This window comes from Carya illinoinensis, chromosome 14, assembly GCF_018687715.1.
Source record: "Carya illinoinensis cultivar Pawnee chromosome 14, C.illinoinensisPawnee_v1, whole genome shotgun sequence".
Taxonomy (NCBI): domain Eukaryota; kingdom Viridiplantae; phylum Streptophyta; class Magnoliopsida; order Fagales; family Juglandaceae; genus Carya; species Carya illinoinensis.
In genome coordinates this window covers 4,520,001-4,532,107 of record NC_056765.1, presented here as the reverse complement: position 1 = coordinate 4,532,107, position 12,107 = coordinate 4,520,001, and the positions used below count along the sequence as shown (strand labels likewise).

The window sequence follows — 12,107 nt, the reverse complement described above, 5'->3', positions numbered from 1 at the left end:
CACTTGGTATGATGTTGGGGACGCGAGAAAGGGGATACATGTAAGCGACCATCTAACTTTAGTGAATACTGGTAGGCAATGGTATAAAGATGAGCCGTTCGCCCTTGCGAGCCAAGCGACACAAGTCTTTTATTTGCCTAATCCGATTTTGGGTGGAAGTTGGCAGGTAGTTCAAAAGGTTACAAGTAGGAATGTTTACAACATCCCTCCTGTAGTTGTGGCCCCAGATGATGATGATTCATCAGGGGGTGATTTTGAAGATGAGGAGCACAATATTCGCTCCAACTATCCCCCTATCCTCGATGTTGATGAAGCCATCTTTGATCCCTTGAACCGAGTTGATGAAGAGAATTTGCCCGTAGACGTAGAACACCTCTCGCGTCTTCAACCGTCCCCACCAGTTGAAGACGATGTCTTCATTGACCATAGCCCAATTCGTGAAGACATGGGAATGGAGGACCTAAGTGCCAACGATAACTCTGATAGCGAGACCGTGTATCATCTGAATGGGGGGACAGATGATGATGACGGTAATCTATATTTGTTAGTTTTTTAGAATTGCATACAAATATCGAACTATATGCTATGCATTTCACAACCCGATATTTTCACTTTATCAGTCAAAGTGATAAAACAGGTTTACATGTTTAGCGAATCTAAAAGTTGGCTACTTGTACATAGGTCTATGATCACGCCCAATTGGAACTCAATTGGGCATGATCGTAGTTGAAGATTTGTATGTAAAATAGGAATAAGAATAAAATGTAGACTTGATAATTAGTATAATTATCAAGTCTATGGCGTTATCATTATAATTCCCACAAACAGTGGGCAAAAAGTTTGTGAGCCTAGACTTGATGTTACAAGTTGGTGCAGCTAGTAAATAATGTGCATAAAAGGCTAGAGATGCAGCTGAAGATTACATTTAGGACATTATACATGTGGGTATAACCTACCTAGCTGCATATGGTATGTAGTTCGTACCTATTTTGGGTGGAGGTTTATACTTAATAAGTTTAAGTATATTTGTTAGCTTTCCTATGGTACTCAAGAGATACTCATAGTGGAATTTAACATTGTGTGCAGATTAGGTGGTTGCACCTTCAAGCATAACCCTTCAGCTCTGTACACCAATGCTCGAATGTTGATGGAAGGAGGTTGATGCTGTGAGATGAGGTTGGATCTTCTTTGAAGTACCAGCAAGGGGGGTGAATGAGTGTTTGTAGTTGTAGAAAATTATGTAATTCAGGTCAAATTATTTTTTGGAGGAAATGTGTAATTTGTGTAACTGACTTAGTGACAATATTTTGTACATGGCTTGTACTTCCATGACATGAACATGTTGGCAAAATAGCATGCTAAGACTGCATATGAATGACTTGATAGAGTTGATGCTAGTCACTGTAGATGGATAGTATATGGGATATAATGCATTAGCATGGGGTAGTATAAGGGAAAGCTGAAAATATAAACTATGGGGTTATAAAGAGTGGTATAAATATGGTACAAAGCGGAAATTCAACTTGGTTGGTAAGCTCATGTTGGAAGATTGATGGGGATGAATACTTTATAAATTAGGAACACAACCAGCTTTTCTTAAAAATATTTTAGTTCACTGCAACACTCTACAATCCAGATTTTAGAGTTCATTTGTGTAAATTTATGAGTCTCAGTTTTGTACATAGGTAGGCTTCAAGGGTAAAGACAGAAATCTCTTGCTGTATAATGAGTAGTGGGCAGGATAAATACATGAACATCTGACCTACTGTTGCAGTCATATAACCTGGATGTAATTTCCTAACATTATCCAATATGCATACAGTTATATATATATGGAAAGGTATATATATACCTATATATATATAACAGTTTGGACAGCTTTGGGATGTAAACTGATTTGTTGACAAAATGCTATGCAAAATGTTGAGTGATTGATAGAGTTTCAGTAGGCACTAACACAAAGCTATGGGTTTAATCCTTTAGTTATGCAGCATGTCGATTGAGGGAGCAAAATAATTATTTTTAATGCTCCATAAAATAATTCCCACAAAATCATGACCCTCCAATAGAAGGAAGTCAAGTCGGCCACTCACAGCATGTGAGTAAATATGGATACATGCAATATAGTGTAAAAATGAGGGTATATATATATATATATCGCAAGTTAGGTGATGCATTCTCTGGAAGCAGCTAGTTCTCACATTGTGTAATATATTTGTTAAGTGGGATGATAGCCTACCAAATTGCTACATGGATTTTAATTTCCTATGATATAATCTGTTTTATGGAAAATAAGGTTTATGAAATATATATTACATATCATATATATATATATATATATATATATGAAATGGCAACAAACATATCATATATCGAGCTTCATCTTGGATGCACAAGAAGATACGTACTTTTTAAATAATAGGTGACATTTATGTCTGATTATGGTAAAAAGTCATGTATATATATATGTTAGATATATATATATTATATATATATATATAGCGTACGTGATAGAATGCCAAGTAGGTGGTACCCCACACGAGATATGGTAAAGTTGGAAAGTTGGATGCAATGACTTCCTAACATTATCCACTGAAAAATTTGGGCGGGATAAAATTGGGTGGGGGGAGTAGGTTGAGTGGGAAATGGCGCCAGAGAAGTCACTGGGGTCCACAGCAAGGCTGTGTGTGGAGAATACAAAATAACATGGGGTTTACACGTGGTCAAGTTGGTAGATGTGTATCAGCAGAAGGTTTCAACAGAGATACTTTAAACTTCACAGCGTACGCCTTCCCTCCCATATCTTAACACACCCAGCAGAGAACAAACTTATTTCCAAAAGAAAAATGGGCAAACTGAGGTTGGGCGATAGCATTTTTCAGTGGAGCTGCTAACCAGGTCCTTACAAAATATTGAGAACTCTGATAACTGCAGATTTCCTCCAGCACACAGTGTAAAAGTGAGTGCTTTAAGCACAATATTCTCTGCCACGCAACAAGTTGGAGCTGCAACCAGGTACTTAATGTTTCAGATTACTGCTTCTACTACTTGTAAAGGCATGCACAAAAGGCCAACACTTATATCTTGTAATGGTTGTTTTACACACTCAATGGTCCACTGTTGATTGGTTACCATTCCACTTTTCTCAAAAGTATGGTGGTGTTAGAGTGTGTTTTGGTTTAAGGCTAGCATGTCAAGACATGGGAAAATGTACTGTCCATATTAAGCTGAGGGAGTTTGTAAGGGAAAAATGTTAGAGTGTGTTTTGTTTTAGGGCTAGCATGTCAAAAGCAAAGTAAATATACTGTCCAGTCGATGGAGACGAAAATAGTGTCTGTACATTTAATATTCTTCAAATGTACATGGCATCTTGAGTGTTTCTATGGATGTGGTTGTAGATGCTAGACAACCAGTATGTTAGTATTAGCAAAGCCACTCGGACAGCAGTTTATCAAAGGAGGAAAACGTGATATACTTCAAGGTGTTTCACACTTTCCAACATTAATATTACATTGTAAAGATGATCCAACCTTTTTTTTAGCCATGTTACTGGTAGGGAAAGCCAATTTCAGATCTGTGCTTAAAGGCACTTACCATCAATGTATTGAAACTTTAAGAAGGTAAATTATTTGTGAGCTTACTTCACAAATAATAACAATTAGCAATTACTGGTTTGGGTCCAAAATTCCTAGAAATACTCAATGTGCATAAAGGGTGTTGGGGTTGTAAGTGAGAGTAAGGGGGTTTTGTTTTTAGGATTGTAATATAAATAACTAGTAGATTAGGAGCTGACCAAGATGTTTGTAGTTGTATATGTCTAACACAAAGTCCAATACCAGATACTCCTCCTGGTTCAGCTGTTTTAAAAAAAGGCCAGAAATCAGAAAATGTAAATGGACCACTAGTCGCTACTGGTGGGTATAGTGGATACCATAAAGTTGCCACAACTAAATAGCTTCTCCTCCTCCTACAACAGTTTAAGTATGTATATTTAAACACTACGTTCTGTAATTTTTTCACACTGCACAACCTAACAATAAAAATATATTGTAAAGAAAGGGGTACCTTTTGACAAAAGGCAGGGATAGTTAATTCAAACTTTTGAATATTATCAAATTGGCCTTCTACTTTCATTTAAAAGGCCAACACTGCACTTTGATGTGAATTACACATGTTTGAAGAGCAAAATTTTGGAGGAAAGAGTTTGCACATCTTCTTCTTCTAAGGGTGGGTGAAGATTTATAATCTTCTCGTTCTGAAGGTGGGAGAACATGTAAAATAGGCATTTTAACGAATGTTATACAAATAAATTATTTCAGATATGTGTTACACATTGCAAAGGGTGATTTAATTCATACTCTAGTTAGTAGGAATTAATTTATTTAGACACCTAACATGAGGCAGATATACTACCATCATGATGGCTAGATGGTACTCAAAACTAATTCCATCCAGCTGGTTGTTATCATAGTCTGAAATATTGATTTGTTACAACTTCTTGAGTTGTGTCACAGTATTAAATAATGGAAACTTAAGTGTATTAGTCTGGTTGCATGGTTCAATTTACAGTTGTTATTTCCACCCAGCAGCGAAGGCAAGGATGGTGAGATCTATGAAGTTTCATAGGGGCCGAGTCAGACAAGGTAGAGCAGAGATATGTCGCAGTCCAATACCAGAAGCGCCCTTGCCTCCTCAAACCAGGTTGCGGGACAAGTCGGAGTCAAATGATGAAACTCAAGATATAGGAGCTGCTGCCGCACAAGAGGCTACAGGTATAGGTGGAGATGTTGTTGGAGAGGGGCAAACTACTACAGGTATGTCAATGATAAATAAACTCAAGAGCTGAATTTAATGTGTTATCAATTCATATACAACTACAAGTAACATTCAAGTGCATGGTTGCTGCATGGTATCCATATAACTTTGTCCAAATATTTATCCTATTCAATTGATGTCTTGATGTAGATCCACCTAGGAAGAAAAGAGGTCGAGGGCCTGCGAAGGGCACACTATTTGAAAGAATGAAGAAATTGGGCAAGATACCTCTGGTAATTCAAGATGGTCATCGAGGGCCATCTTGCGAGAATGCATCCATATTCACTGGCCGGCTAACGGACATCATTAAAATACATGCTGACATGAGGCATGCTAGTTGGAGTTATGTACCCGAAGCTGAAAAGCAAGAGCTGATTGACCTTGTGAGGGTACGAGTCCTTATTTTCAATAAACTGGAAGTTTCGTTGGTGCTGACACCATTAGATAGCTGTTCAAATAATTGATTTCAAACTCATGTAACACATGCAAAATTATTTCATGTAGGCAGATTTTCTACTGGATTGGACAAGAGACAACCACTGGGAGATGGTTGTGCAACATTTGGCCGACAAGTATAATGTATTTCATTATGCATTACACAAAGTGCATAATAAATATGCCTCACATGAAGAGGCACTACGTGGTGGGACAGACAAGGTGGACAAACAAGTATGGGAAAAACTGTGTGAAAGGTGGGCAAGTGCAACATTCAAGGTATTGGACATTTGTTTAACTTTCAGTATATGGGATATAATTGCATCTTCAAAAAGACAATTATAACTTCAGCTTAGGAACACGTGTTGCTACATTCAGATTAATCTACTTGTAATTTGTTGCTTATGTCTGATTTTGAGGAAAATGATGTACTTTTGAGGCAGCAAACTAATTTCTTACATCCAAATGCAGGAGAAGTCGAAAAGAAATATTTCAAATAGGTAGAAGCTGAAGGTTGCGCATACCGGTGGTCGAAAATCGTTTATTCGAATTTTAGAGGAGAAGGTTTGTGATACAAGTACATAAAGTTATATGTACTTAATAGTGTAGAAATCCTGAAGGAATTACTGACTGCTCATATCTAGTTTTCAGTGACCGATGCAGCCAAATATGGTGGCCTTCTATAAGGAGACCCATTGGTCAACACGGAAAGGAAAATTCATAAATGAAGCTACTGAACTCAATTATGTAAGCTGATGGTTCTTCTATAATTTCATTTATATTGACAATTAGCAACAATAGGTGTCCAATTGCTGATGACAACCACTTCTTACCATGCCATTAATAGAATATAATGATGGAGAGGTTAGCTGAGAAAGAGTCCGACGAGGATCTTGAAGAAGCAGCTTCCACCATCTTCAAAGAAGTCTTGGGCAACAAATCTGGATACACGTCTGGTATGGGGCACATGGTGATTCCAGAACCATCTCCTTCAATGCAAAAGAGTAGAGCTTTCATTCGTCTCTCGGAGGAGAATCAAAGGAACAAGAGCGATGCTGAAATGTACAAAAGCAAACTGGATGGAATGATGGCTGATATTGTAGAATTGAGGAGGAATTTTTCAGAGCATGAGAAGCTTTTGATGAGCTATCAGAACACTGATTTACCCTCCGGTATTGAGTCTCATAGAGAGACTCAGCTGGATGATTAGCTGGATTTATATAGAAATTTTTTTGTGGGGGGACTCATTTTGTGGATAGTTTAGAGCACTATAATGTAAATGCTTAAATAACATTGCTAAGACATACCTAAGGTACTGTTATTTTGGTCTTGCAACACATAATAGTTAGGCTGGCTATCTTATAACATAGTTACAGGAAAGGTAAGATGATGGGTAAACATTTTGACTTGCTTGGTATTTTGTCTATATTCAAGGGTTCAGTTCTGAAACAAATATGGTACAAAAGGTACATGTATTTTCTTTGCTTTGCATATATGGAGGGAAAACTGAATATATATATATATATATATGCTGATTGACTGTCCCTTCCATTCTAAATTACAGGCTCAATAGCAGTGATGATAGGCAGGGATTTTAGCCTCATGGATTGTCGATGGTAGAGCAGGAGGATGGTTCATGCTCTAACACATTTTCAAATGAAAGGTAATTTCTTCAGTTTCTCCTAATGTAGCTAGATGGTTTAAGTAATACTTTGAGATTATTTAACAAAAAGCAAGAGTCCTGGAAGGGACACCATAAACAGGGCAACATCTTAATGTCAAGGAAAATAGAAATGAAATATGTTAACTCAGGTTTTACAATTCATGAACTAAATATGGGTTATAAGGAAACTCGGTAAACATTTTCTCAAATTTATGCATAATGGAGTCATCAGTTTCCTAATGGAAAATGTTGAATGGACAATTTACAGATCATATCCTAATGAAGACATCATAGGACATGTAAGGCTATAATGTGTAATATAAATGTTTACTGTTTCTGTAATCCCCAGTAGTGTATGTACCTCAAAATTCAGTATGTCATAATATATGGGAACAAAACCTATGGGTGGGTCTGAAATCACTACATTTCAGAGTTGGGTTGTGGGGAAAAAGCGAAATAAAAAATTCCGTGAAGAGGAAGTTGAAATTCGTGCAACCTAGGGATGACCTTTCAATTTGTTTTATCAGCTAAACAAATAAGGATATACTTGCATATCCTAATATCTAGGAGATGGTAGATGGGAATACCTATAGATGTGTTGGTATTATAGACCAGTTTTCCTGCACATAGTACATTACTCCAATTCAGAAACTGTGTTTTGTATTTGAAGGTTTAAACTGATGACTGATATACAACCTTAAAAAATATTGGTATGGTTTCAGCTATAGCAGCTGCATATACTGCAGAATATTCAACTGCAGTATATTAAATATTATTATTATTTGTAATGCTAATAATAATATACTATGTATGGGAATATCAACTTAATAATATTGGCAAACCACTCATGATTAATTATAGCATAGATGATACACAAAAACAATTTGTGTATGAATGGGGAGACAAAGTAAATGATGCAGGCTTTCATAATGTATATGTTGGAAACTGATATATTTGTTTACCTAGGAACATTGATGTAATGTCATGTAATATGCATGCAGTATATATAATACTATTTGACAGTTGTATGTTTATCTATTTCATTTTCAGTGGTGACAACAGAACCGATCATTTTTGGAGCAACAGGCAGAATGCCCTCATGTTGGTTCCACGACAATCTGAAACGCAGATCAAATTCATGCTATCCAATCCATGTATATGTCCTTCATCCCATCCTTCAAAGAGTCATTAAATTGCCAGTAGATATAATTCCCTCATGTACTTGGAATATCAGTTGTAAAGCAAACTGTTAGTTTTATGGCCTTGAATTCATTTGTGATGAATTAACATTAAGGTTTCAGGTTGAACCCATTTGGTACTGTAATTCAGTTGGGAGATTGCATGCCTCCTCTTACATAGTCTCTATGGATGTTTGCATTTCTTCCATATCTTGGGAATGTGCTCAAATATAGTATATTGACAGGTTATTATGGAAGTTAATGGATAAGTGTATCATTTGTATGTGTTTGTTTACAAGAAATTGCCAAATACTTGGATTCTGAATAGGGAAACAAATTTTGAGATGTAAACTTGGATTCTGAATGAGTTGGGATAACAGGATTTTGTGAATGGGGTTTTGATAATAAGTGATGGTTATTATGATTGGTGTAATTTATATATTTAACTTGCAAACAAGTTATTCCCATATTCCCATTTCGTCACAAAAAGTAGGTATATATAATACTCGGTTTTGCCACCACTTTGCAGGGATGGCAATATTGGCTTGACTATGTTTTTCCCATGTTTGAGAATTGATGTGAAAAGATTTAATTATACAACAGACCAGATGGATAATAATCAATAGCCACGAGTTTTGACGAGGGGCGATATGCCTAGTTTCCACCACGGAAACCTTTTCCCACCACCAATGTGTATGGATGTAGCGTATTCCAGACTAACTTACTATATGGAATGGAGTTATTTCCAATAACTCTAAGTGGCGGGCACAAGCTATTTTGCCAAAACATAACAGAATGGGTAATAATATATTGCCACAAATACGAGTTGTCCGAAACAGAGTTTTGTCATTATAGCATCCAATGGGCAATAATATTTTGCCCAAACATAAGAGAATGGGTATTAATATATTGCCACCAAAACTAGTTGTCTAAAATACTGCATTTGTCATTATAGGATCCAATGGGGATAAATTGTTTGCCATATTATGTGAGACGATTGTAAACATAGCACATACCTTTTTCCGACTACTCCTTTCGACGCTAAACATCTATTACCAATCATACCATGTGGTGGAAAAAGGTGGAGTTTCACAATCACAAACCATGACATAATTTAATAGGCACCACGAAGTTGGTCGCAATTATCTAACTGTAACCAGAAGATATAATTACATATATCTTTTTGCCACAATATTTTCCATGAAAGGTCTCGTGGGTGATATATATATCCCGACCAACAGTAGGTGTGGGAAAAATAATTTAACTTACCACAGGTAAATAAATCCAAATAGCATTTGCCACCACACGGTGACTAATTTTCCCACAAACTGTTTTCATCGGAAATAGCAGTCTTTTTCCACGAAAAGTTATAACCGTGAGAAAATAGTATTCCCCACTTATTATATGCCACCAACCTCTCACGAATATAATTTGGTGGGATAAATATTATTGCGACCGGATGGTAGCCTTTTCTGACAACTTTCAACCATGGCAAACAGCTGCTTTTGTTGTAGTGACATTAAACCGCTTAATGCGGTCTCCTTCTTGATTAATTAAAATCTTATTGGGAATATGCATTTTCTTTGAAGCATAAGAAATCAGGAATGACCAACAAACTTCTTTGCACCAACATATTATAAAAAGTAGTCTTCTTTACTGAAAATTACTAAGCAATATACACTTCTGTAGTTGAATTTGGTACAAGTTTTATGGCACATTGGCACTTATGAGAACATGCAAGTGGGTACCCTCTAGGCTTTTAAGCTCATCCACTAATATCCAATTATGGCATTTTTGTGTTTGGACTAGGACACAAATCCCAAAAAACAAGGATTTGGTACGAGTGAAATGAGAAGAATGATGCTGATTGCTCCAATATTATAGAAACTTGGAAATGTTTATCGATCATACCGACTTTTATTGAGCAGATTAATAAGCATAATTGGAGAGATTAGATTGATGGCTTCCATTTATGCAGCATTCCCAAAAGTTATTGAACATCTCTTATAATTATATATACTTAAGAAAATGAAAGAAATAGAAAATTGTTCTTATAAATTATGAAAAGGATAAAATAATACTTATTAATTTTTATAGAAAAATACTAAATACAATTGTTATTGGAATGATAAAATGTAACCATAGGCTATTCATTTGAATTTTGAAAAAGTATAATAATAATTTTTAAATAAAAACAATAGTAGTTTAAAAAGTATTATTCAGTATGATTCTTATAATGAGAAATAATAGGAAGAAATTTTTTATTTTTAAACAATATCGTATAATAATGAAATTTTATTCTTTAAATTTAAAGGCAATATTTTATTTTTGAACTTAAATATAATATTATTATTTTTTTAAAACTTGGAATTGCTATATCGATCTTAGAAATAAAAGCATGTTTTTACCAAAACAATTTTTTAAAGGATAAAAAGTGTTATTAATTATTTTAATAATAATTTAAAAAAATGCATTACAAATAGATTAATATGAAATGTGTTACCACATAAGATGAAATAGTGAATATGATGAATTAAAGACTAATTATAAATTGCTGCATAAATTAGAACCTAAAAATAATAATTGCATTTTGTAAAATGAAAATATTATTAATCCAATGACTATGATTTATTTTTATGAATTACTATGAAAAATAATATGAAGATAATTGTTATTCTTTTTAACTAATATTATATACGAAAAATACAATTATTTTTAAATCTAAGAGAAAATATAATAAAATCTTAAGTTGTTCCAAAAGTTCAATAAACAAAAATCTTTCAATTTAGATTATTTGTAAGTTCATTATTATTATTGTCCTCTAATTAATATTATGATAATAAAAGTTTTAATCATATTTTTAATGATGAATTAGAGGATAAAAATGTAATTATGGATAGTGTAAACGCAAGCAAAATCTACTATTCATGAGGCTATTACCTCTTTTAGTGTAGAACTACCATAGATATTATAAAAGAAATTTTATTAATATTCTTTATTTGCGAGAGAGGAATGCCATAAATGATTAAAAAAAGAGATTACATAAATCCCAAAAATTAAAGCCTTCTAAAATTATAATCATTCTAAAATGCTTAACACCATTACAAAGCAGTAGCTACATGGAAAAATAAGTATTATATTAACTAAATAACAAAATCTAATGTCAAAATTGAGGTCAATAAGGCTGAATTTTTTTTTTCCTATAAGAGGGACGGTACCCCTAATTTTATTGATAACCCTCAATTATAGCGGATGCATACCTTTTACAAGCGAGGGAAGAACTTTGGGGGTTATATTAATCTCAAAACCAAAAGTCTTGCAAGAACCATATAGTCTTAGAAACTAATTCATACATTAATACCTCTTTTTCTTTGTATCATAATCCATATAATACTTATTTCGAACTATTTATCATAATAGAAAAGTATAAAACTAGTGTTCAAAGAGAGGGAGTCCGGCATGATCCAAAGCATAAATGCAATATAAGTGTTTTGGTAAGTGAAAAACCGAGTAAAAACAGGAATGCAATACCAGTAACTCTTAAGTTTGCTATAGCATCAGCCAAACTATTCTATTTTTTTTCTTTTTTTTATATATCCATGGGTGTCCGGACCAGATTATCCACATATTGACTAATCCCACAGGACCCTGAAGTTAACGGCCAGGTAAATCTCCAGTGGCCTTGAGGAGACTCGAATTGGTGACCATTGGGGAGCAAACTCAATACCTGATCAACTGAGCTACTCCTCCAAACTATTCTATTCTTTGTAAGAGTGAATCTGTCTTCTTTATTTATTCTAAGTTAAGTTTGCAAATGATAGCATAATAATTAACCATATTTCAAAACAGAATCATATGGCGAGAAAAACCATAGACAAACTTACCACGATGATTTCTAATGACACATCCACAACTAGCCATACGGCCAGGATTCACTTTTGAAGTCCCATCAATATAATCGAATTAGCAAGCATCTAGACGGAAGTTGTGCAACGGAAGCAAGGGAGGACTCATGA

General features: G+C 34.7%; 1 protein-coding gene across 1 annotated transcript; it reads left to right on the top strand.

Moving 5' to 3' along the window:
• The first annotated feature begins 5,907 nt into the window (after positions 1 to 5,907).
• Positions 5,908 to 6,460, top strand: LOC122293477. The gene is made up of 2 exons (XM_043102056.1): positions 5,908 to 5,997; positions 6,098 to 6,460. Exons 1-2 carry the CDS (start codon positions 5,908 to 5,910, stop codon positions 6,458 to 6,460), a joined length of 453 nt encoding a protein of 150 aa, XP_042957990.1.
• Positions 6,461 to 12,107: the final 5,647 nt, after the last annotated feature.